The sequence below is a fragment of the Urocitellus parryii genome, chromosome 4 (assembly GCF_045843805.1).
Source record: "Urocitellus parryii isolate mUroPar1 chromosome 4, mUroPar1.hap1, whole genome shotgun sequence".
NCBI lineage: Eukaryota > Metazoa > Chordata > Mammalia > Rodentia > Sciuridae > Urocitellus > Urocitellus parryii.
In genome coordinates this window covers 63,055,719-63,071,762 of record NC_135534.1, presented here as the reverse complement: position 1 = coordinate 63,071,762, position 16,044 = coordinate 63,055,719, and the positions used below count along the sequence as shown (strand labels likewise).

The following is a 16,044-nucleotide window of genomic DNA, read 5'->3' as shown; positions in this document are numbered from 1 at the left end:
CCGAGCTCAGAGGACCAGCGATGCTTTATTCAGCACTGGAGGGGCACATCTTTGGCGAGGTGGGGGGAAGGCTGGGGGGAAGGCGCCAGGAGAGCCCGGTCATGGGAGGAGTTTTGGCTAATTTAAGGCCAGACAGGAGGGCAGGTAGGGGAACAGCAAGGGAAGTTCCCTCCCTGGGGCCTACTGTCCATATCATTCAGGTGATATAGTTTAATGGGAGCTGGGTTTAAAGGGCTTCTTCCACCAGAAGCTGTCTGAAGCGAAGGCAGAGACAGATGCATCAACTAAGGAGGGGAAGAGGTGACCAGACTGAGATTTGGTCCAGACCCGAAAGGGACAGCAGAATTCCCCAGCAGCAGACTGCTGTACCTGAAGCTAACCAATACCTTAACCATGTGTGAAATCTCTAATATCACAACTGGACAGGCAATATTCAAAGATTAGTGAATTCACTCGAGGTGCAGGTCTGATATCCCCACTGGACTGTGAGGTCTTTGGGGGTAGTGACCATATTCACAGATTTATCCCCAGCTTCTAACAGAACCTGGAATAAATACAGTGAAGACTCAAATAATTTTATTCAAGGCATACATTAAATAACGAATATGTTCAAATGGGAAACCAAGTCTGCGAGAAGACATACAGGAGAAGCGTAAGATCACCCAGCGACTCTGGGGTAGAAGCAGATTTTCCGGGACACACCAGGACTAAGACCTTACACCAAAGCAGGTTGACGGTAACCATTTCTTTGGGTTAGCGCGCAAATACGACCCGGCCACGAAGGGGCGGGGATAAATGGGTTCCTGCTGGCCGGGTCACGATGGAAAGCTGATTGGGTGGAACGCAAGGCGGTGCCAAGAGGTAGGAGCCGCAAATTTCCTTCTCCACCTTGTACCGGCTATTATACAAACGTCACTTCCGGTGTGGTGGGCGGGAGCGGGAAACAAAAGGACACGAAGGACGCATGCGTTTGGTGGGTCCCCGGATTTTGGTGGGTTCTTCCGCTCAGGTTAGGTGAAGCGCTTCCGGGTCGCCGCCGGCTGCCGCCTCCGGCGGGGTAAGTACAGAAGCGAGGCTGCGGCCGTCTTCTTGCTGCTTCTTTCCTCTTTCCCCCAGGGGAACCCAGCCCTTTGACTTGCCTCCCCAGGAGCTCCATGTTCAGATTCCTTTAACCGTAAATAGCTTCTGCTCATTGGCCGCTTCCTCAAGACTAAGCCCCACCCCTTCACACAAGACCCGTCATTCATTGGTGTCACTTCCTGTCACCCAGCATTTCTTTCAGTTAATTGGCTCTACCCAGACCCCGCTCCTTTCACGATTAGCGACCCTATAAGGGAAAACTCCTGTCCGAGTCCCGCCTCTACCTTCTTCCTGTTGGTCAACCGCACGGTCATTATCGTAATGAGCAAAGACTGGGCGGTGGCCTGTTAGGTTTTCGGAGGCAAGATCTCTGTCCTTGAGTTAGTTCTAGGGTGTCAAGAGTGGACGCGTTTGGCGTTGGTCGAGAGAACGCCAGCAGCTGGTCTTGGGTCGGTCAATAAGTTAGGGCAAAAGCTAGAAAACGAGACAGATCTTTTTTTTTCATCTCACCTCTTTCAGTGCCTGGCCTGGATCCCTTCCCTGCACTAGTTTTAAGTCCCAACTCACCTTGTGACCTGAAGCCAGTATCTTCCTGTCGCTGGGTCTCAGTTTTCCTGTCTGTGAGCTAAGAAGTTTTAAATCGGAACCTTTGGGATTTATCTGGTCAGCTGAGTTCACAAAGTTGGATTTGTTCTCTTAAATATTAGTTCATCCATTCAGTCTTCCATCTGCTTACTCATTTATTCATGCCTTTTAGAATGCTTACTGGACCCTGATAGCACGTGGTGCAAGCCCCCAGTTTGACGGGTCCATCAAAGAAGTGGTTAGTGTCCCAAATGTTTTGAACTGGTTGGGTGTGGTATGGACCATCATAAAGGGGCAAAAAGTAAATTTTAGGGCTTGGATGGGGTAGACATAAATATCATTAGAGCCCTGCTTTCCCTAATTTTGTAATACCAGTTTAAACTGGATTCTATCTCTACACCTGGCTCCCATTCTCTTACCTCCTTGAACAACCAGCCTACGATTTGATTTATCCATTATTTTATTTACCAGAATAACTGTGAGGGTGATATAATTGTTATTATCCCCATTTTGCAGATGAGGAAACAGGCCCAGAGAGGTTAAGTGACTTGGCAAAAGTCAAACACCTAGTGAGTGGTGGAGCCAGGACTCAAACCCAGGTCTGTCTCATTCCTAGAAGGAAGGCCTGTTTCCCTGCTACCTTCCACTCCACCCAGTCCCTAAATCAAATTACAACCAAATAAAAACCAAACTAAAACAAAACACATTCACCTAACACTTTCCCTCAGTCTAGGAGCCATGTCCACCTTGTTCCCTTCACTCTTCCCCCGGGTGACTGAGACACTGTGGTTTAATCTGGATCGGCCCTGTGTGGAGGAGACAGAGCTGCAGCAGCAGGAACAGCAGCATCAGGCCTGGGTGAGTGAGGATCTAGCAAAGCATAGCACAGTCAGAAACATATCCCCTATCCCTCCCTCTGGCCAGGACCCAGCCTTACTGTAGGACCTGCCCTGGAGAGTTTTTTTGTCCTTAGCTGGGAATAATCAGGCTGGGAATCAGGGGACCAAAATTCTCATCTTTATGGTACCCTGATTTGCTGGGGACCCTGGAAATTCTGGGACAGATTAGAATTTAGGCTTCTGACACTCAGCCCAAGCTCTATTCCTCAAATCACAGGAATTAGCAATTTTAATCATTTATCAGAACCTAGCAGATGGCATGTTTTAGGTTAATTATCTCACTTCACCTTCACCATAATTATATGAAGAAACCAAGGCCCAGGAGATTAAGTAGTTGAGTCAGATTTATACATGGCAGATAATGGGAGAAAAGGGATTGAATTTTCCTGAGAATTTCCTGAGAACCGGGAAGAAGCTTTTCCCCAACACTTGATGGTTTTCTTGAGGGCAGAGTGGGCCAGTCCCATGTCCCTGACCTGCCCTGCTTGGGCCCTAGCCTTGCTTTCCCCTCCCTGTTTTGCCTGCAGCTTCAAAGCATCGCAGAGAAAGACAACAACCTGGTACCTATTGGCAAGCCAGCCTCAGAGGTGAGTGGCTCCTGCAAGTGGGGCCTATGTGAGACCCAGGGTGGATCACAACTGTACTAATTCTGAATGTTCTGCTGCTGACTTGGTGCAATTGTGGTTCTCAGAGTGGGCCAAGGCTAAAAAGGGGAGCTTAATGGGGTGGGCATTGGGCCTAACACCAAGGTCCTGTAGAACATCTATCAGCCTGCTAAACTCAAGGTGGGGGCAAGGTCAGGGAGAGGGAGGTTTCCAAGTTGGCCAGCTGTTATACTGGTCCCGGAAGCCCTGTAGGGCCTACAGGCTTTCCCCTACCCCACCAGCACTATGATGATGAGGAAGAGGAGGATGATGAAGACGATGAGGACAGTGAAGAGGACTCAGAGGATGATGAGGACATGCAGGACATGGACGAGATGAATGACTATAACGAGTCACCTGATGATGGAGAGGTCAATGAGGTAGGTGGGAGTGTAGGGGAGGGCCTCTGTTCCTGGGCCCCTGCCCCTGACCTAATTGATGGCCAACGGGTACAGAAACCCTGGATTCATCCAAGGGCCAGATCTGGGGCTGAGGCTGGCTGAGGCCCCTCCCCACCCACACCCAGCCTCCTCTCCAGGTGGACATGGAAGGCAACGAACAGGATCAGGACCAGTGGATGATCTAGGTAGACAAGGCAGGGTGGCCTCAGGGCGATTCCAGGCCAGCCTAACCTACCCTACATCCCTGCCCTAGTCCCTCAGCCTGCAGAACCAGCTGATGGCCCCAATGCCTAAAAGCTCACCCTTGGGCACTTCCTCAGCTGCTGCAAGAACCTGGTCTCCTTGACCCCTCCTAGGCCATCAGTTGGCCCTTGAATTCCCAGAGCCTGAGCCTACCCCACCTACCTGGTCAGTACCTCACCCCTTGGTTGCCAGGTCTGGTTTCTTTCTAACTCTCTTTAATAAAGACACAGGAATGACTTTTCCCCCATGTCTATTCCCTATTTGTTGGTGGGGCCCAGAGGAGTGCATATCTTTTCCTAGGCTTTGGGGAGGAGACATTCAAGGGATATAAAGCAAACCTAATTGGCCAAGTGGGCCAGGTTTGGGAAGCCTGCGCCTAAGCTCCTGTGTCATTTCTCCTGGCCCAACTTGGCACCAAGCCGTTCCTTCAGGCCTCTCATTATCTGCTTTTTCCTCTGATTCCACGCAGAATGGTATGGGCTAGGAAGGAGAGGCTTTCTGAAGCCCAGATCTGAGAAGCCCTGAGGCTCTCCTAGCCAGCAACTTTAATGTTAAGAGAGTGGATTAAATCTCTGAGCAGGGCAAGACTCCCCTGGAGTCACCCAGAAAACCAGTGACAGAGCTGGGTTGGGGGTTCAGGCCCATGGTCTGTTGTCTATCCATGGATCTCTCCAGAAGGAGGGGGACCAGTAAAACCAAGCAGCCTGATAGAATATGACACTTTGGGTCAGTGTGGAGGCTGGAAGGGTAAAGTTAGGGAGAAACGCCCCCCAGCTCTGAGCCCAGCACATGTCAGGCTCCGAACAGGGAGGAAATAAATGTTCTGAGGTCCTTGCTTGGGCAGGGGTAGGGAGTGTTGGTAAATATCCCTGGTCCTGGACCTCAGCCAGGTCCAGCATAGGTAAGCTGGGCTATGCCATCCTTGATAGCTGGGAAGTCTGGGAGGCCAGTGTGGTGGAGCCGACATCGGTAGTGGCCACAGCTCTTGGCATACTGTAGGAAGCGAGGCGCACCAGGGAAGAGCACATGGTCAGCCAAGACAGTTGCAGCAGCTGGCAGCAGAGCATGGGCCTCTAGCAGCTGTAGGTCCCGCAAGTAATACCGGGGCCGATGTGCCAGGAGTACAAGGTCTGCCTGACTCAGCTGGTGCTGGGCTCGTAGGCGTGGGATCACCTCCTCTGAGCTGCCAACAATGAGCTCCACCTGTTGGGTAGGAGGTACTGGAGATAAGGATTGGCCAGATTGCTTTCCCACTCTGGACCCAACCAGGATCTGGCTTACTTCATGTTAGGCATTTCTAGGTGCTTAGAACCCAAGAAATCAGGATTAGTATTGTCATTTCCATTCTGCCCATAAAGAAACTAAGATTCGGAGGATATGTTCTTTGCCCAAGGACTCAAAGCTAACTAGAGGAAGGCTAAGATTTGGATTCATATTTGCTGGGCTCTGGAGACCTTTTCTTAGCTGCTACTTTTGTCATGCAGAAGAAAATATTTGCAAGTGACTTGGGACAAGATGATAGGAGCTCACACACCCTCCAGGATCCTAGCTGCCTAAGTGAAGCTGCTTTCTTCTTCCTAAATGGGAATTCCTCAAAAGGGAGGCCTGGCTAGGGCAAGGCCTGGGGTAGCAGAGAAAAGATCAGGGGCAGGGGCATGGGGAGGCTGACCGTGTGCTCATCGAAGCCAGCCAAGCGAATGAGTTTTTCAGCTACTGCTGCTGTTCGTGGGTCCCGCTCCACCGTGACAAGGCGACCCCCAGGGGGCAGGGCACAGGCAATAAGCAAGGTGGAGTATCCACAGTAGGTGCCTAGCTCCAGCACACAAGCAGGGGCCTTCTCCTCCACCAGCCGCACCAGGATCTGACCTACAGGGTGAGAGGGCTGTTGTAGAAGACATGGGAGATGGATGCAGGGCTCCTTATGAAAAGATATCTTCAATGCCCACCTGCCTCATTGCAGCTTCAACCACCTAAGATCCTACTTCTCTTGGATCATAACTACAGCTGCCCCACTGCTCCCCGCTAGTCTAGTCTTCACTAGACTAGAAATCTATATAACATCTATATAAATCTATATAATTTTATCAATCCCTGTTCCTGTGATTCTAAAAGCCTTAAGGATTGGACTTGAGAACCTCACCCTGGTGTTTAGGAACTTCTCAGACCTGATCCTATCCTACCTTTCCAGCTACAGTTCTCAGCTCTTCTACCTATAACCTATATAACAGCCATCTGAAACAACTGCCCAGAATCAACCATTGCTGTCTCATTCCTTCATGCTGCATTTGTATTTGTGGTTGGCTTTGCCTTTCTACACCTGTCCCTATCCACCTGTTCAACCTGAAACAAATCCTTCCAGACTCGGTTCAAATGTGGCTTCCTCCAGGAGAGCCCAGGCAAAAGCAACCATCCCATCTTTGAGACTCCTGAGAAGCTTCCTGTTTCATCCCATTTTATTGTTCATTGGATATCTTTGTGATCTTGAATTTCTTAAGATTGTGAAAGCACTTGTGCTGGGAGTTGGGTCTGAGATAAATCAGGCAGGCACTTTTCCTGATGTAGAATCAGATGTAGAAGCCTCTTTGGTAGGGAAGAAAGACTGGGACACAGATAATTAGAAAGCAATGAGTTACGGTTATTCTTCCGTGTATTTTGCTCCCTTTGAGTCCAGCATTTATGGCTGGTTCTATTGTGGCCTCTACCTCCTCTCCCAGCACCTAGCACATGCCTGGTACAAATAACATGGCAATAAATATTTGATGGATAAATGAATGACTTAATGCAGGTCTCTCATTCCCAGATCAGAAAAAAGAGACTCAAAGAGGGTCACTAACCTGCCCAATTCACCAAGTAAGGCAGTGACAAATCTCAGATCTTAGGGGTACTTCCTGGAGCAGAAGGCTGGGCAACACTGACCTTTGACAGGCCCCATATGGCTCAGGTACTCGCAGTGGCTACTCCAGTGGTCCAGGGTGGTGAGGATGTGTCCAGGGTCTCCAGGTAGGGCATGGGTGAGCACATAGCTGAAGGCTCTCTCTTCAATCCGCATCCCTGACAGGCAGTCTTGGAAACTCCTCAGTAAGACTGTGCGCAGCAGCAGTCGGAAGTGGTGCCGATATCGCACCAGCAATGTTACCACCAGTGGCAGGAATGCCAGTGCAATGGCAGGGGACATGATCCCTACCTGGGTCTGAGATGGAGGGAGGCAGGGAGGGGAAACCCACCCCACAATTTGTCATTCGTGGTCTTTGCCACTAGCAATTATTAGGCTCACATTTTACAAGCCATGGCTAAGGAAGATTAAGTCTTTTGCCCAGGGTCACACAGCAGAATTGGGATTTGAATCCAGGTTGGTATGATTCCAAAACACTGTACTTTAAAGGATGTCATACTGTCTATGTTCAGCACCCAAGCCCATACCACTCTTAATACTACTGACTTCTGTTCCCATTTCCACATTGCTACAACCCATTTCCCTTCATCCCTGAAGTCACCCCTTCTTCAGGACTTCTTTCTTCAGTTCCTCCTAGGATATCATACCCCCATCATATCCCACTATACAGTATGGTGGGGGTATGCTATGGGTCTCTTCTGACCCATTACTGTGTTGCAAAAGAGCAAAGCTTTGTAGTTCAAAAACCCTTCACTGTCACTGTGGACTGCTTCAGTAAAGGTAATCAAAACACTTCATAAGGTGTTAGAGTGCGATGTCTTCCCACACCAGACTGTCCCTTTACTCTTCCCTGGGAATGGAAGGAGTCCTTGATTCTATATTTCATCTCCAGTCCTATCTTCCCTCTCTTATATTCCCCTTCCTCTGTGATCTCTCAGAATTCCCTTTATAAGTGCATACATACACATAAACACATCACACACACTCCCCTCCCCCAGCCCTCTTCTCCAAGTCCCTCTCCCATGTTCTGGACCACCCTCCTCTTCCAGATCTGACTTTGCAGGCCTCCTTGCAAAGCTCCTGGTTGGAGGTGGGTAAAACACTATATGAATGGATGTGAATAGATAAGTGATAGTGGACATGAACTGGGTGTGCTTGTGAACCCAGAAGGCCCGCTTACCTGGGCTGGAAGCTCCTGCTTAGGGAAGACCGGAGTACAGGACCAGAGGGGAAGTCCTTAGGGGAAGTAACCCTGAGACAAGAAGCTGGACCTGTTTTCAATAATTGATGCTGAAGCTGCTGCTGTTATCTGAGACCTGCAGTTCCAGTTACCAGACCCAGGGACAAGCTGGAGCTGCCTCCTGTCTGTCAGGAGCCTTCAAAAAACATAGAACTCCAGGGTCTTGATTTGAGGGTAACAAGTGCTACTAGGTTTGGTGACTTCTCCAACTTCTGTGATGACGACATGGACATGGTGTGAGCTAATGAATGGAATTTACTCAATTCAAAATTCAAGTTTTCTCTAAGCAAGTGTTAGGGTTTGGGTCACAGAGAAGAATTAGAACCTGTTCCTGTCCTTCAGGAACTCCAAGTTTGATAGAAGAAACTGATCCGGGAACAACAGAAGACAATATGCTGTGATCCTAGATTGGATGCTCCACTAGTACAAGGACTTTTGACTTTTTTTTTTTAACTACTGCCTACCCAGATAAAACACTGTAAACATTTGTTGATTTAATAAATGAGTGAAACCAGGTATAGTCTGTAATCCCAACCACTAGGGAGACTTGAGACAAGAGGATGGCAAGTTCAGGGCCAGCCTGGGTGGCTCAGTGAGACCCTGTCACAAAATAAGGAGCTGGGAATGTAGTTCAGTGGTAAAGCACCCCTAGGTTCAATCCCCAATACTAAAAATAAAATAGATGGTGGTGGGGGGGACTAGAAGTATTTCCCCTGGGCATGGCATGGAGTGGGAAGCAGATGCCAGGCAATGAATCAATCATCTGGAATGACAGACTTGGACCTCTTTCCAGGGCCCAACAGAAGGCAGGAGGCTTTTTTTTTTAAGCTGCTGGGGGGTCACATCCTAGGCACCAAACGAAATCTCCAGCCTTGGGAGGGCTTTATTTATTAGCTGTGGATAGACACATTTTGTGGTGCTGAGCCTGGAACCCTGCCTCACACATGCTAGGCAAGCGCTCTACCACTGAGCTACAACCGCAGCCCCTTTGGGAAGGTTTTACAGAAAATCTAAGGCCACCTTTGTAAATTAGATTACTGTGGCTACTGTGAAAAGCTATGATTGAAAAGAAACGCCTGAGAAGGTCAACCATGTGGGTCTAGCGCCTCTACCACCTCTACCGGGATGATCTCTACTCCCACTTAGCTTGTGAAGGCGTAAACCCCTCATCCCACCGGCATCAGGCATATAGAGCTTACGTGTGCGCACCAACTGTATGATCTACAAGAATGGGGTCTGGATCCCACTCACTGCTCGCATGGCATTTAAAAATGTATGGTGACAAACTCGGCATGGGGCACAAGTCTGTAATGCCACTGATTTGGGAAGCGGAAGGAGGATGTCAAGTTGGAGGCCAACTTCAGCAATTTTTCAAGACCCTGTATCAAAAATAAAAAGGGCTGGAGATTTAGCTCAGTGATAAACCATCCCTGGGTTCAATCAACAGTACCAAAGCAAAACCAAGAAGTGCATCATGGAGCATTTCCATGAGTTCACTCACTGGCCCAAAAAGGTGGCCTAGGGGGCCATGCGATCACAGCGCAACTCACAAGAAGGCCACTACGGCCAGGGGTGGAGATGATTCCAGTTTGAGACTGAGATGATAGTCATAAGACACACCCCTCTCTTTCCTCGTATCACGTGTCTCGTATCTTGTCACGTAGGGTGCGCCTTCTCTTTGGGTGGCTATGATCACGGGGCTGGGGGCGGGACCGGAAGTCAGGGTTTTGGCAGCGGAGCCCAAGCGGCTCTGGGACGCTGTAGGCCCAGGGAGAAAGGCAGGTTGCTTGCGGGAGGCAGCCTCAGGTCATGTGACCGGAAGGGCTCTGGACGGACGCCGTCCCTCCTCCGCGCGGCCTGAGCGCCCGGCCCGACCCCGGCCATGGGGTGCTGCTACAGCAGCGAAAACGAGGATTCGGACCAGGTGCGGCCGCGGCAGGCGGGGCTCGGGAGTGAGGGCTAAGACCCTGAGGCTTGGGGCCCCAAAAAGACCTGCAGAGGAGGGCGAGCTGTACCGCCGGGCTCACTGAGTACGGAGGCCTGGAGGGGACAGATTACAGCGAGGACGCCTAGCCGAACTCCTACCCCTTTTGAAGTCCCAGGTCTCTACACAGTGCTGGCCTGGGGTTGAGCATGCAGCCGTCCAGCTGACGTGTTCCCTTCTCTTTCATCTCTCCGTACCGTCAGACCTTTACAGCTTCATGGATCCTAAGCCTAGGTCCCCGGGAAACAGTCCCTTCCCAACTTCCTGTGCCTTCTCTGTGCTTGTATTAGTGGGTTTTGCGAATCCATTGTAGAGGTGGGTAAGCTGAGGCCCTTTAGCTAATCTGTCCTGAGATGAATCAGGAATTTACGTATCTTGTCCCTGGGGTTGGTTAAAAAAAAAAAAAAAAGGCTACTGTTGGTCTGGGTTCAGAGAAGCCCTCTGGAAATTGGTGGCATTTGAGATAGCTAATGAAGAATTTCGTAGATACAATCAGGACAGTGGGACGTGTGGGAAATTGGCTTGGGAAGCAAGATTTTGGATTTACCTTTGGCTGATTTGAGGAAAAGAGTTGGGATGGGGAGCTCATTTGGTTCTGAGTTTGGCTTGCCTGGGTGCAAACGCTGCCTAATGCCTGAAAGTTTATAGCTAGAGGGTAGCCCTCTCAGGCTAGAGGGTATCTATCTGGAGAATGTGGCTGTGTCCCTCTTCTCCTTGGTACATTCGTACTTTTTTCTTCCTGCCTGGACTGACCACCTTTGAGAAGGGAGACCTTTCCAAGGATGAAGTCTCAAACTGCTGGCTACTCACCTTTTTTAATTGCCTCTGAGTCTGGGACCTACCTTTAAACACATAGTACATTCAGACAGCAGAATTTTCTCATCAAGTATCCTGCAGCATAGTGTGTGTGTGTGGGGGGGAGATGGTCACAGAAACAGAACAGTTCTATCCCCAGTGAAGTTATTTTGGGATGAGGACTTAAATACAGGAAAATGTTATTTGTGTGGGAAGTTCCTGATACTCAAAGCTCCATACACTAAGTGAACACAGTCATATTTCCCACCCAATGTTAGGCCTGCTTCATGACTTGTATTTCTCATTTCACTCTAGCCTGTTAGAGAAGATTGCATAATATTCCTATCTACTGGAAAAGTTGTGGTCTAGTAGCAAACTGATCCTTTAAAATATAATATGGATTCTTTCAGGGAACAAGGTTTAATTCCTTATGAGAAAAAATAGGATCTCCCAGCTTAAAGGGAAAGCTGAGCTTGCTGATCTCCTGAATCTCCACCTTTCCTTTGATGGGCTCTCATTTCTGTTTCTAACCCCCAGAGAAGGTTCTTATCAGTGCTGAGTAATTTGAAGTGTTCTGTGGCATAGGCCACAGCCATTCATCATCATCTCCAAGGCTTTCTTGCAGCTCTTGGGTAGGTCCCTATCCTGCTCTTTTATTATAATACTAAAGAGAAATGTGCAGTCAGGAATGGTGGGCAGTGGGCATGTTTGTAATCCTAGCTGCTCAAGAGGCTGGAGATGCAGAAGAATTGAAAGTTTAAAGTCTGGGGATGTAGTTCAGTGGTAAAGTGCCCTAGGTTCAGTCCTTAGTATGGGGGTGGTGGGGAATGTATGAATTTTCAAGGGGCTTTTACAGGTGCCTCATTTGACTCTTGCCAATCATTTGTGATATAAGTATCTATTTAAAGGTGAAGAAAAAGTTCAGAGAAGCTAAGGGATTTAACCAACTCAAGAAGTACCCTAGCCAAGGTGTGTTGATGCCAAACCATGTGCTGTATCTATTGGGCTGTCTCTTCCAGCCATGCTGTAGACCAGGTGGCCAGTCATGGGCAAGACACGTGGGTTCATGCTAAGGTAGACAGTGAAACACTGACTTGAGTTATGCTGACTCAAGGACAAACTTTAGTGTAATAAATCTACTCCATGCCCCACTCATCCTTTGGTGTAGGGTGATATTATTTGTCCATTCTGAAGGGGGTAGCATGACCTCTTCTAGGAGTCGGGCAAACAACCTTGTTCTTGAACTGCTAGTTGGGAGAAACTACTCTGTCCTTCAGGAAGATCTGTCTTAAGTAGGGGCTGGAGAAAGGAGAGACATAGGAAGCAAATCCGGGCCTCATTATGGAGCCAGCTTTCCTTAAGAGTTTTATCTTTGACGTTTTGTCTTTTTCTTCTTCTTCTTTCTTTCTGTATTGGGGACTGAACCCAGGGTCTCATGCAATGCTAAGCAAGTGTACCAATGAGCTACATGCACTCCCAACCCCAACCCCCCCATTATTTTTTAAATTTTGAGATAGGGTCTCTCTATGTTACTCACAACTGTCCTCAAATCTGTGACCCTCGTGCCTCAGCCTCTGAGTAGCTGGGATTATAGCCACAACATCTTTTTAGCCATTTAGTACTGAGGATGGAGGAGGATAGAGGGTGTCTGGGGGTTTAGAGGTGATGATGCAGAAGCTCACAACTTCTTTCTCTTAATAATGGGAACTGAATTAAATGGCCTGAGGACACTTGGGCAACCTAGGCTTGAAAAGGAAGAGGAAGGTGAAGAGGCTGGGCCTGCCTAGGGTGGGGCAGGCAAGGCTGGAGGAAGTGGCCCTCTGTGAGGAGAGTTGTGGGTGGAGGATTTGGCTCCTACAGTAGGGAAGTCTGTGGTAGAAACTGAGACAAGCTTGGAGAGGAGCATTAAGGAATCTGGTAGGCTGGCTTTGAGAGCTGATGACTCAGCATTAGCCAGGTTCCACCCCCTCCATGGCCCTCCCTGCCCCATCCATCCTTGGCATTATCCTGAGCTCTTTGTGGCTTAGATACGCAACAGGTCTGCTTATCCAATTTGCAGCTGACACAAAGCCAGAGGGATCTGTAGCTGCTGGGCTTATTATAGTGGAGTCAAATCCAGAAAGAAGCAGGTTAGAACAGGGCCTGAAACAGGACTAGGGAGGCTAGATTTCAACTTAGGTCAATTCTAGGGGATGAAATGATCATCAGTGCAGACTAGTAGTAATTGAGCTACTAGAATGAAGGAGGCTGTTCAGGTCACATTGAAAGAGGTATGATGAGCTAGGCATAGAGGCACATGTCCATAATCCCAGCCAGGGCAGGAGGATTGCAAGTTTGAGGGCAGCCTGGGCAACTTAGCAAGATACTATCTCCAAATAAAAAATAATTATAATAAAGATCTGTGGTAGAGCACCCCTGGGTTCTATTCTCCACTATTGCAAAATAAGTAAAGGCATCTGGAAAGCTTAAAAAAATGAAAGAGGTATGGTAGTTTGGCAAGAGAGGGAAAGCTCCACTGTTCTCTTAGGTCAGGATATACTAGGCACGCTTCACTTTGGTCTGGGAGTCATATATAGAGCACAAGACAGGAGGGTGAACACCTAAGGTAAATGGACCTACCTCAAGAAGGGAGCAGAGTCATGATATCCCCTCAAAGGCTGGGCAGAGGTTTCTGCCCTGAGATGATCAGGATGGCCATGTGAGGGGTTGGGCTTGCTTGTCCTTGGGGCCTAGGATCTTGTCTAGACTCACCAGGGCCTTTGCATCTTGGGAACAGACAACTTTGTTGGGGAAAGCCTTGTCTGAGGGATCAGGAAGGCACTTGACTTGCACTATTTTTCCCTCTAGACCTTATTGTTTTGGTATTTTCCCACCTCCTCTGTCTTCTCCCTCCAATATCCTTTATGTACCTCTATTCATCTGTGCAGGACCTCTTGGTCTAGTTCATGCCAGACCACCAACTCAGCTGAGCTCCTAAGGGCAGTCAGGGACCAAGTCTTACCTAACATTCCATAAAGTTGGCACTTTTGAATATTCATATTTTAAAATATTTTTGGTGTTTAAAGATGAGAACTGGGCTGAGGGGAGAAACACAGGAAAGTCCTGGGCCTGACTTCTCAATGGCCTCTCCTAGGACCGAGAGGAGCGGAAGCTGCTATTGGACCCTAGTAGCCCCCCCACCAAAGCCCTCAATGGAGCTGAGCCCAACTACCACAGCCTGCCTTCTGCTCGCACAGATGAGCAGGCCCTGCTCTCTTCCATCCTCGCAAAAACAGCTAGGTAAGTATGTGTCACAGCACAGGCCTAGTGTAGAATGGGCCTGGATATGGGGGATGGGATAAGGTCATTGAGGAGAGGTGGTGTTGGGCCCTGCCCTGCTCTAATGGGCAGGTAGGGATATTGGTGTCAGACAGCACTGGAATTGGCACCTGCACGGAGTCATGTTTGTCCCCCTTAGAAGTACTTGTCACGTCCTCTCTGTCTTCTTTCCTTAAAGCAACATCATTGATGTGTCTGCTGCAGACTCCCAGGGCATGGAGCAGCATGAGTACATGGACCGGGCAAGGCAGTACAGGTGAACATTGGGCCAGCTTGGGCCCCTCGTCTGCCCTCCATACCTTCCCATCTTTGGAGCCTGGGCCCTAGCACAGCCTCCTTATTTTGGTGCAGCCCAGGAGACTGACCACAAGCCACAGTTGATGTTTATGTCAGCCCTGTTTGCCCTGTGTAATCTTGAGGGTGCTGAGGACAAAGTTGCACCAAGAGTGAGTTTGTGATAAGCTGAGTGAGGCCCCTGTCATCTTGCTCCTCTGGCCTCACGGAGTGAGGCTTGCTGAGCTGGGCAGGACTGGGCAGGACCGGTTAGGGAAGCGAAGGCTATGGCCTAACTAACCTTCTTTATCCCCTTCCTCTTGGCCAGCACACGCTTGGCTGTGCTGAGCAGCAGCCTGACCCATTGGAAGAAGCTGCCACCGCTGCCGTCTCTTACCAGCCAGCCCCACCAAGTGCTGGCCAGCGAGCCTATCCCCTTCTCTGACTTGCAGCAGGTGAGCCACACCAGCCTGCCTCCTTTGCCCTTCCCAAACTGCCCAGAGTATAGCAGAAGGGTTTACCACTCTGCCTCAGAAGAGGTAGGGAGTAGAGTTAGGGAGCCTTGTGGCCTACCCCACTTTCTCTCACTTTTTCTGTCCTCACCAGTCTCTCTATCCTCAACCTTGATTGTTATTCTGGGTTTTTTTTTTTTGTTGTTTTTTTTTTTTTTTTTTCCTTCTTCTGTCTTTCTCATCAGCTTTTTTTATTTTTTATTTTATTATTTTATTTTTTTTAGTTGTGGTTGGACACAATACCTTTTACTTATTTATTTTTATGTGGTGCTGAGGCTCAAACCCAGGGCCCAGCACGTGCTAGGCGAGCACTCTTCCACTGAGCCACAACTCTAGCCCTCTTATCAGCTTTTTGTCCTCCCTCATTCCCTCTTCTTTTCCCTCACTGCCACCCATCCCCCCATTTCTCCTTTTCTGGATCCCCTCTCACATATTTCTCTATTCCTTTCCTCCCTGGCCCTTCTGCCTCAGGTCTCCAGGATAGCTGCTTATGCCTACAGTGCACTTTCTCAGATCCGTGTGGACGCAAAAGAGGAGCTGGTTGTACAGTTTGGGATCCCATGAAGAGAGGGGTCTTTGGACAGCTCTTCTCCTCTCTTCACCTGTCTCCATCCCACCTCCCATGGCCCCCAGCCTCACTTCGGCTTATACAGTACCCTAACCTGCTACTAATCACTGAGAAGAACGTGGAGGAGGAGAAGAGCGAGGCTAGAAGCCTGAGCAAGTGAGGATGGAGCAAGGGAGGGTAGAACCATTCAGGACTGGCCTTCAAAGCCCTGGCTGGGGTGGAAGCCAAGAGGACAGGGACTGGAAGGTCTTCACAGTCATTGGAAGGTGGAGATACCACTGTGGGAGTGAACACCAAGGGACCTAGGGGGAGGTCCTTCCCACCCTTTCTCTTGGCCTCAGATTCACTCCTGTCCCCCTTTCTCTGACTTGGTGCTCCCATGCACCTCACTAGGGTTTGTGCCCAGGGTCTGGATGAGCTTGAATTTGAATGAATTGAGTTTGTATTTCCAGCACCCTGGGTTTTTACATGTTTGGTCTTTTTTTCTTTTTGTCACCCTCGATAAAGGAAGTGTATTCATTTGTGTGCTGGTTCCAGCCCCTCTGTCCTGCCTACTACCCAACTATTTATTTCTGGCTATTCAAGTCTGTGAGCAATGAGATGGGGGAG

The 16,044-nt window shown here is 49.2% G+C and overlaps 3 protein-coding genes across 11 annotated transcripts; 2 read left to right on the top strand and 1 right to left on the bottom strand.

Annotated features, from left to right (window-relative positions):
- Window positions 1–923: 923 nt before the first annotated feature.
- Anapc15 (anaphase promoting complex subunit 15) lies at window positions 924–4,093 on the top strand. Of its 9 annotated transcripts, none has more exons than XM_026401025.2 (8): window positions 924–1,057; window positions 1,600–1,743; window positions 1,838–1,903; window positions 2,182–2,264; window positions 2,399–2,523; window positions 3,092–3,151; window positions 3,451–3,588; window positions 3,735–4,093. In XM_026401025.2, the coding sequence occupies exons 5-8, from the start codon at window positions 2,404–2,406 to the stop codon at window positions 3,792–3,794; spliced, it is 378 nt and encodes a 125-aa protein (XP_026256810.1). In that variant the 5' UTR covers window positions 924–1,057; window positions 1,600–1,743; window positions 1,838–1,903; window positions 2,182–2,264; window positions 2,399–2,403; the 3' UTR covers window positions 3,795–4,093. The 9 variants fall into 9 exon arrangements, with proteins under 9 accessions (XP_026256810.1, XP_026256807.1, XP_026256812.1 ...); XM_026401022.2 differs by having other exon boundaries at window positions 2,394–2,523; XM_026401032.2 differs by having other exon boundaries at window positions 930–1,057; window positions 2,394–2,523; window positions 3,747–4,093.
- Window positions 4,094–4,734: 641 nt separating this feature from the next.
- Window positions 4,735–7,027, bottom strand: Tomt (transmembrane O-methyltransferase). Its single transcript, XM_026401038.2, has 3 exons — window positions 6,769–7,027; window positions 5,522–5,718; window positions 4,735–5,055 (listed from the first exon to the last, which is right to left on the bottom strand). The coding sequence occupies exons 1-3, from the start codon at window positions 7,025–7,027 to the stop codon at window positions 4,735–4,737; spliced, it is 777 nt and encodes a 258-aa protein (XP_026256823.1).
- Window positions 7,028–9,755: 2,728 nt separating this feature from the next.
- Lamtor1 (late endosomal/lysosomal adaptor, MAPK and MTOR activator 1) lies at window positions 9,756–15,954 on the top strand. The gene is made up of 5 exons (XM_026401021.2): window positions 9,756–9,909; window positions 13,898–14,043; window positions 14,261–14,338; window positions 14,684–14,810; window positions 15,339–15,954. Exons 1-5 carry the CDS (start codon window positions 9,868–9,870, stop codon window positions 15,429–15,431), a joined length of 486 nt encoding a protein of 161 aa, XP_026256806.1. The 5' UTR covers window positions 9,756–9,867; the 3' UTR covers window positions 15,432–15,954.
- The last annotated feature ends 90 nt before the right edge of the window (window positions 15,955–16,044 follow it).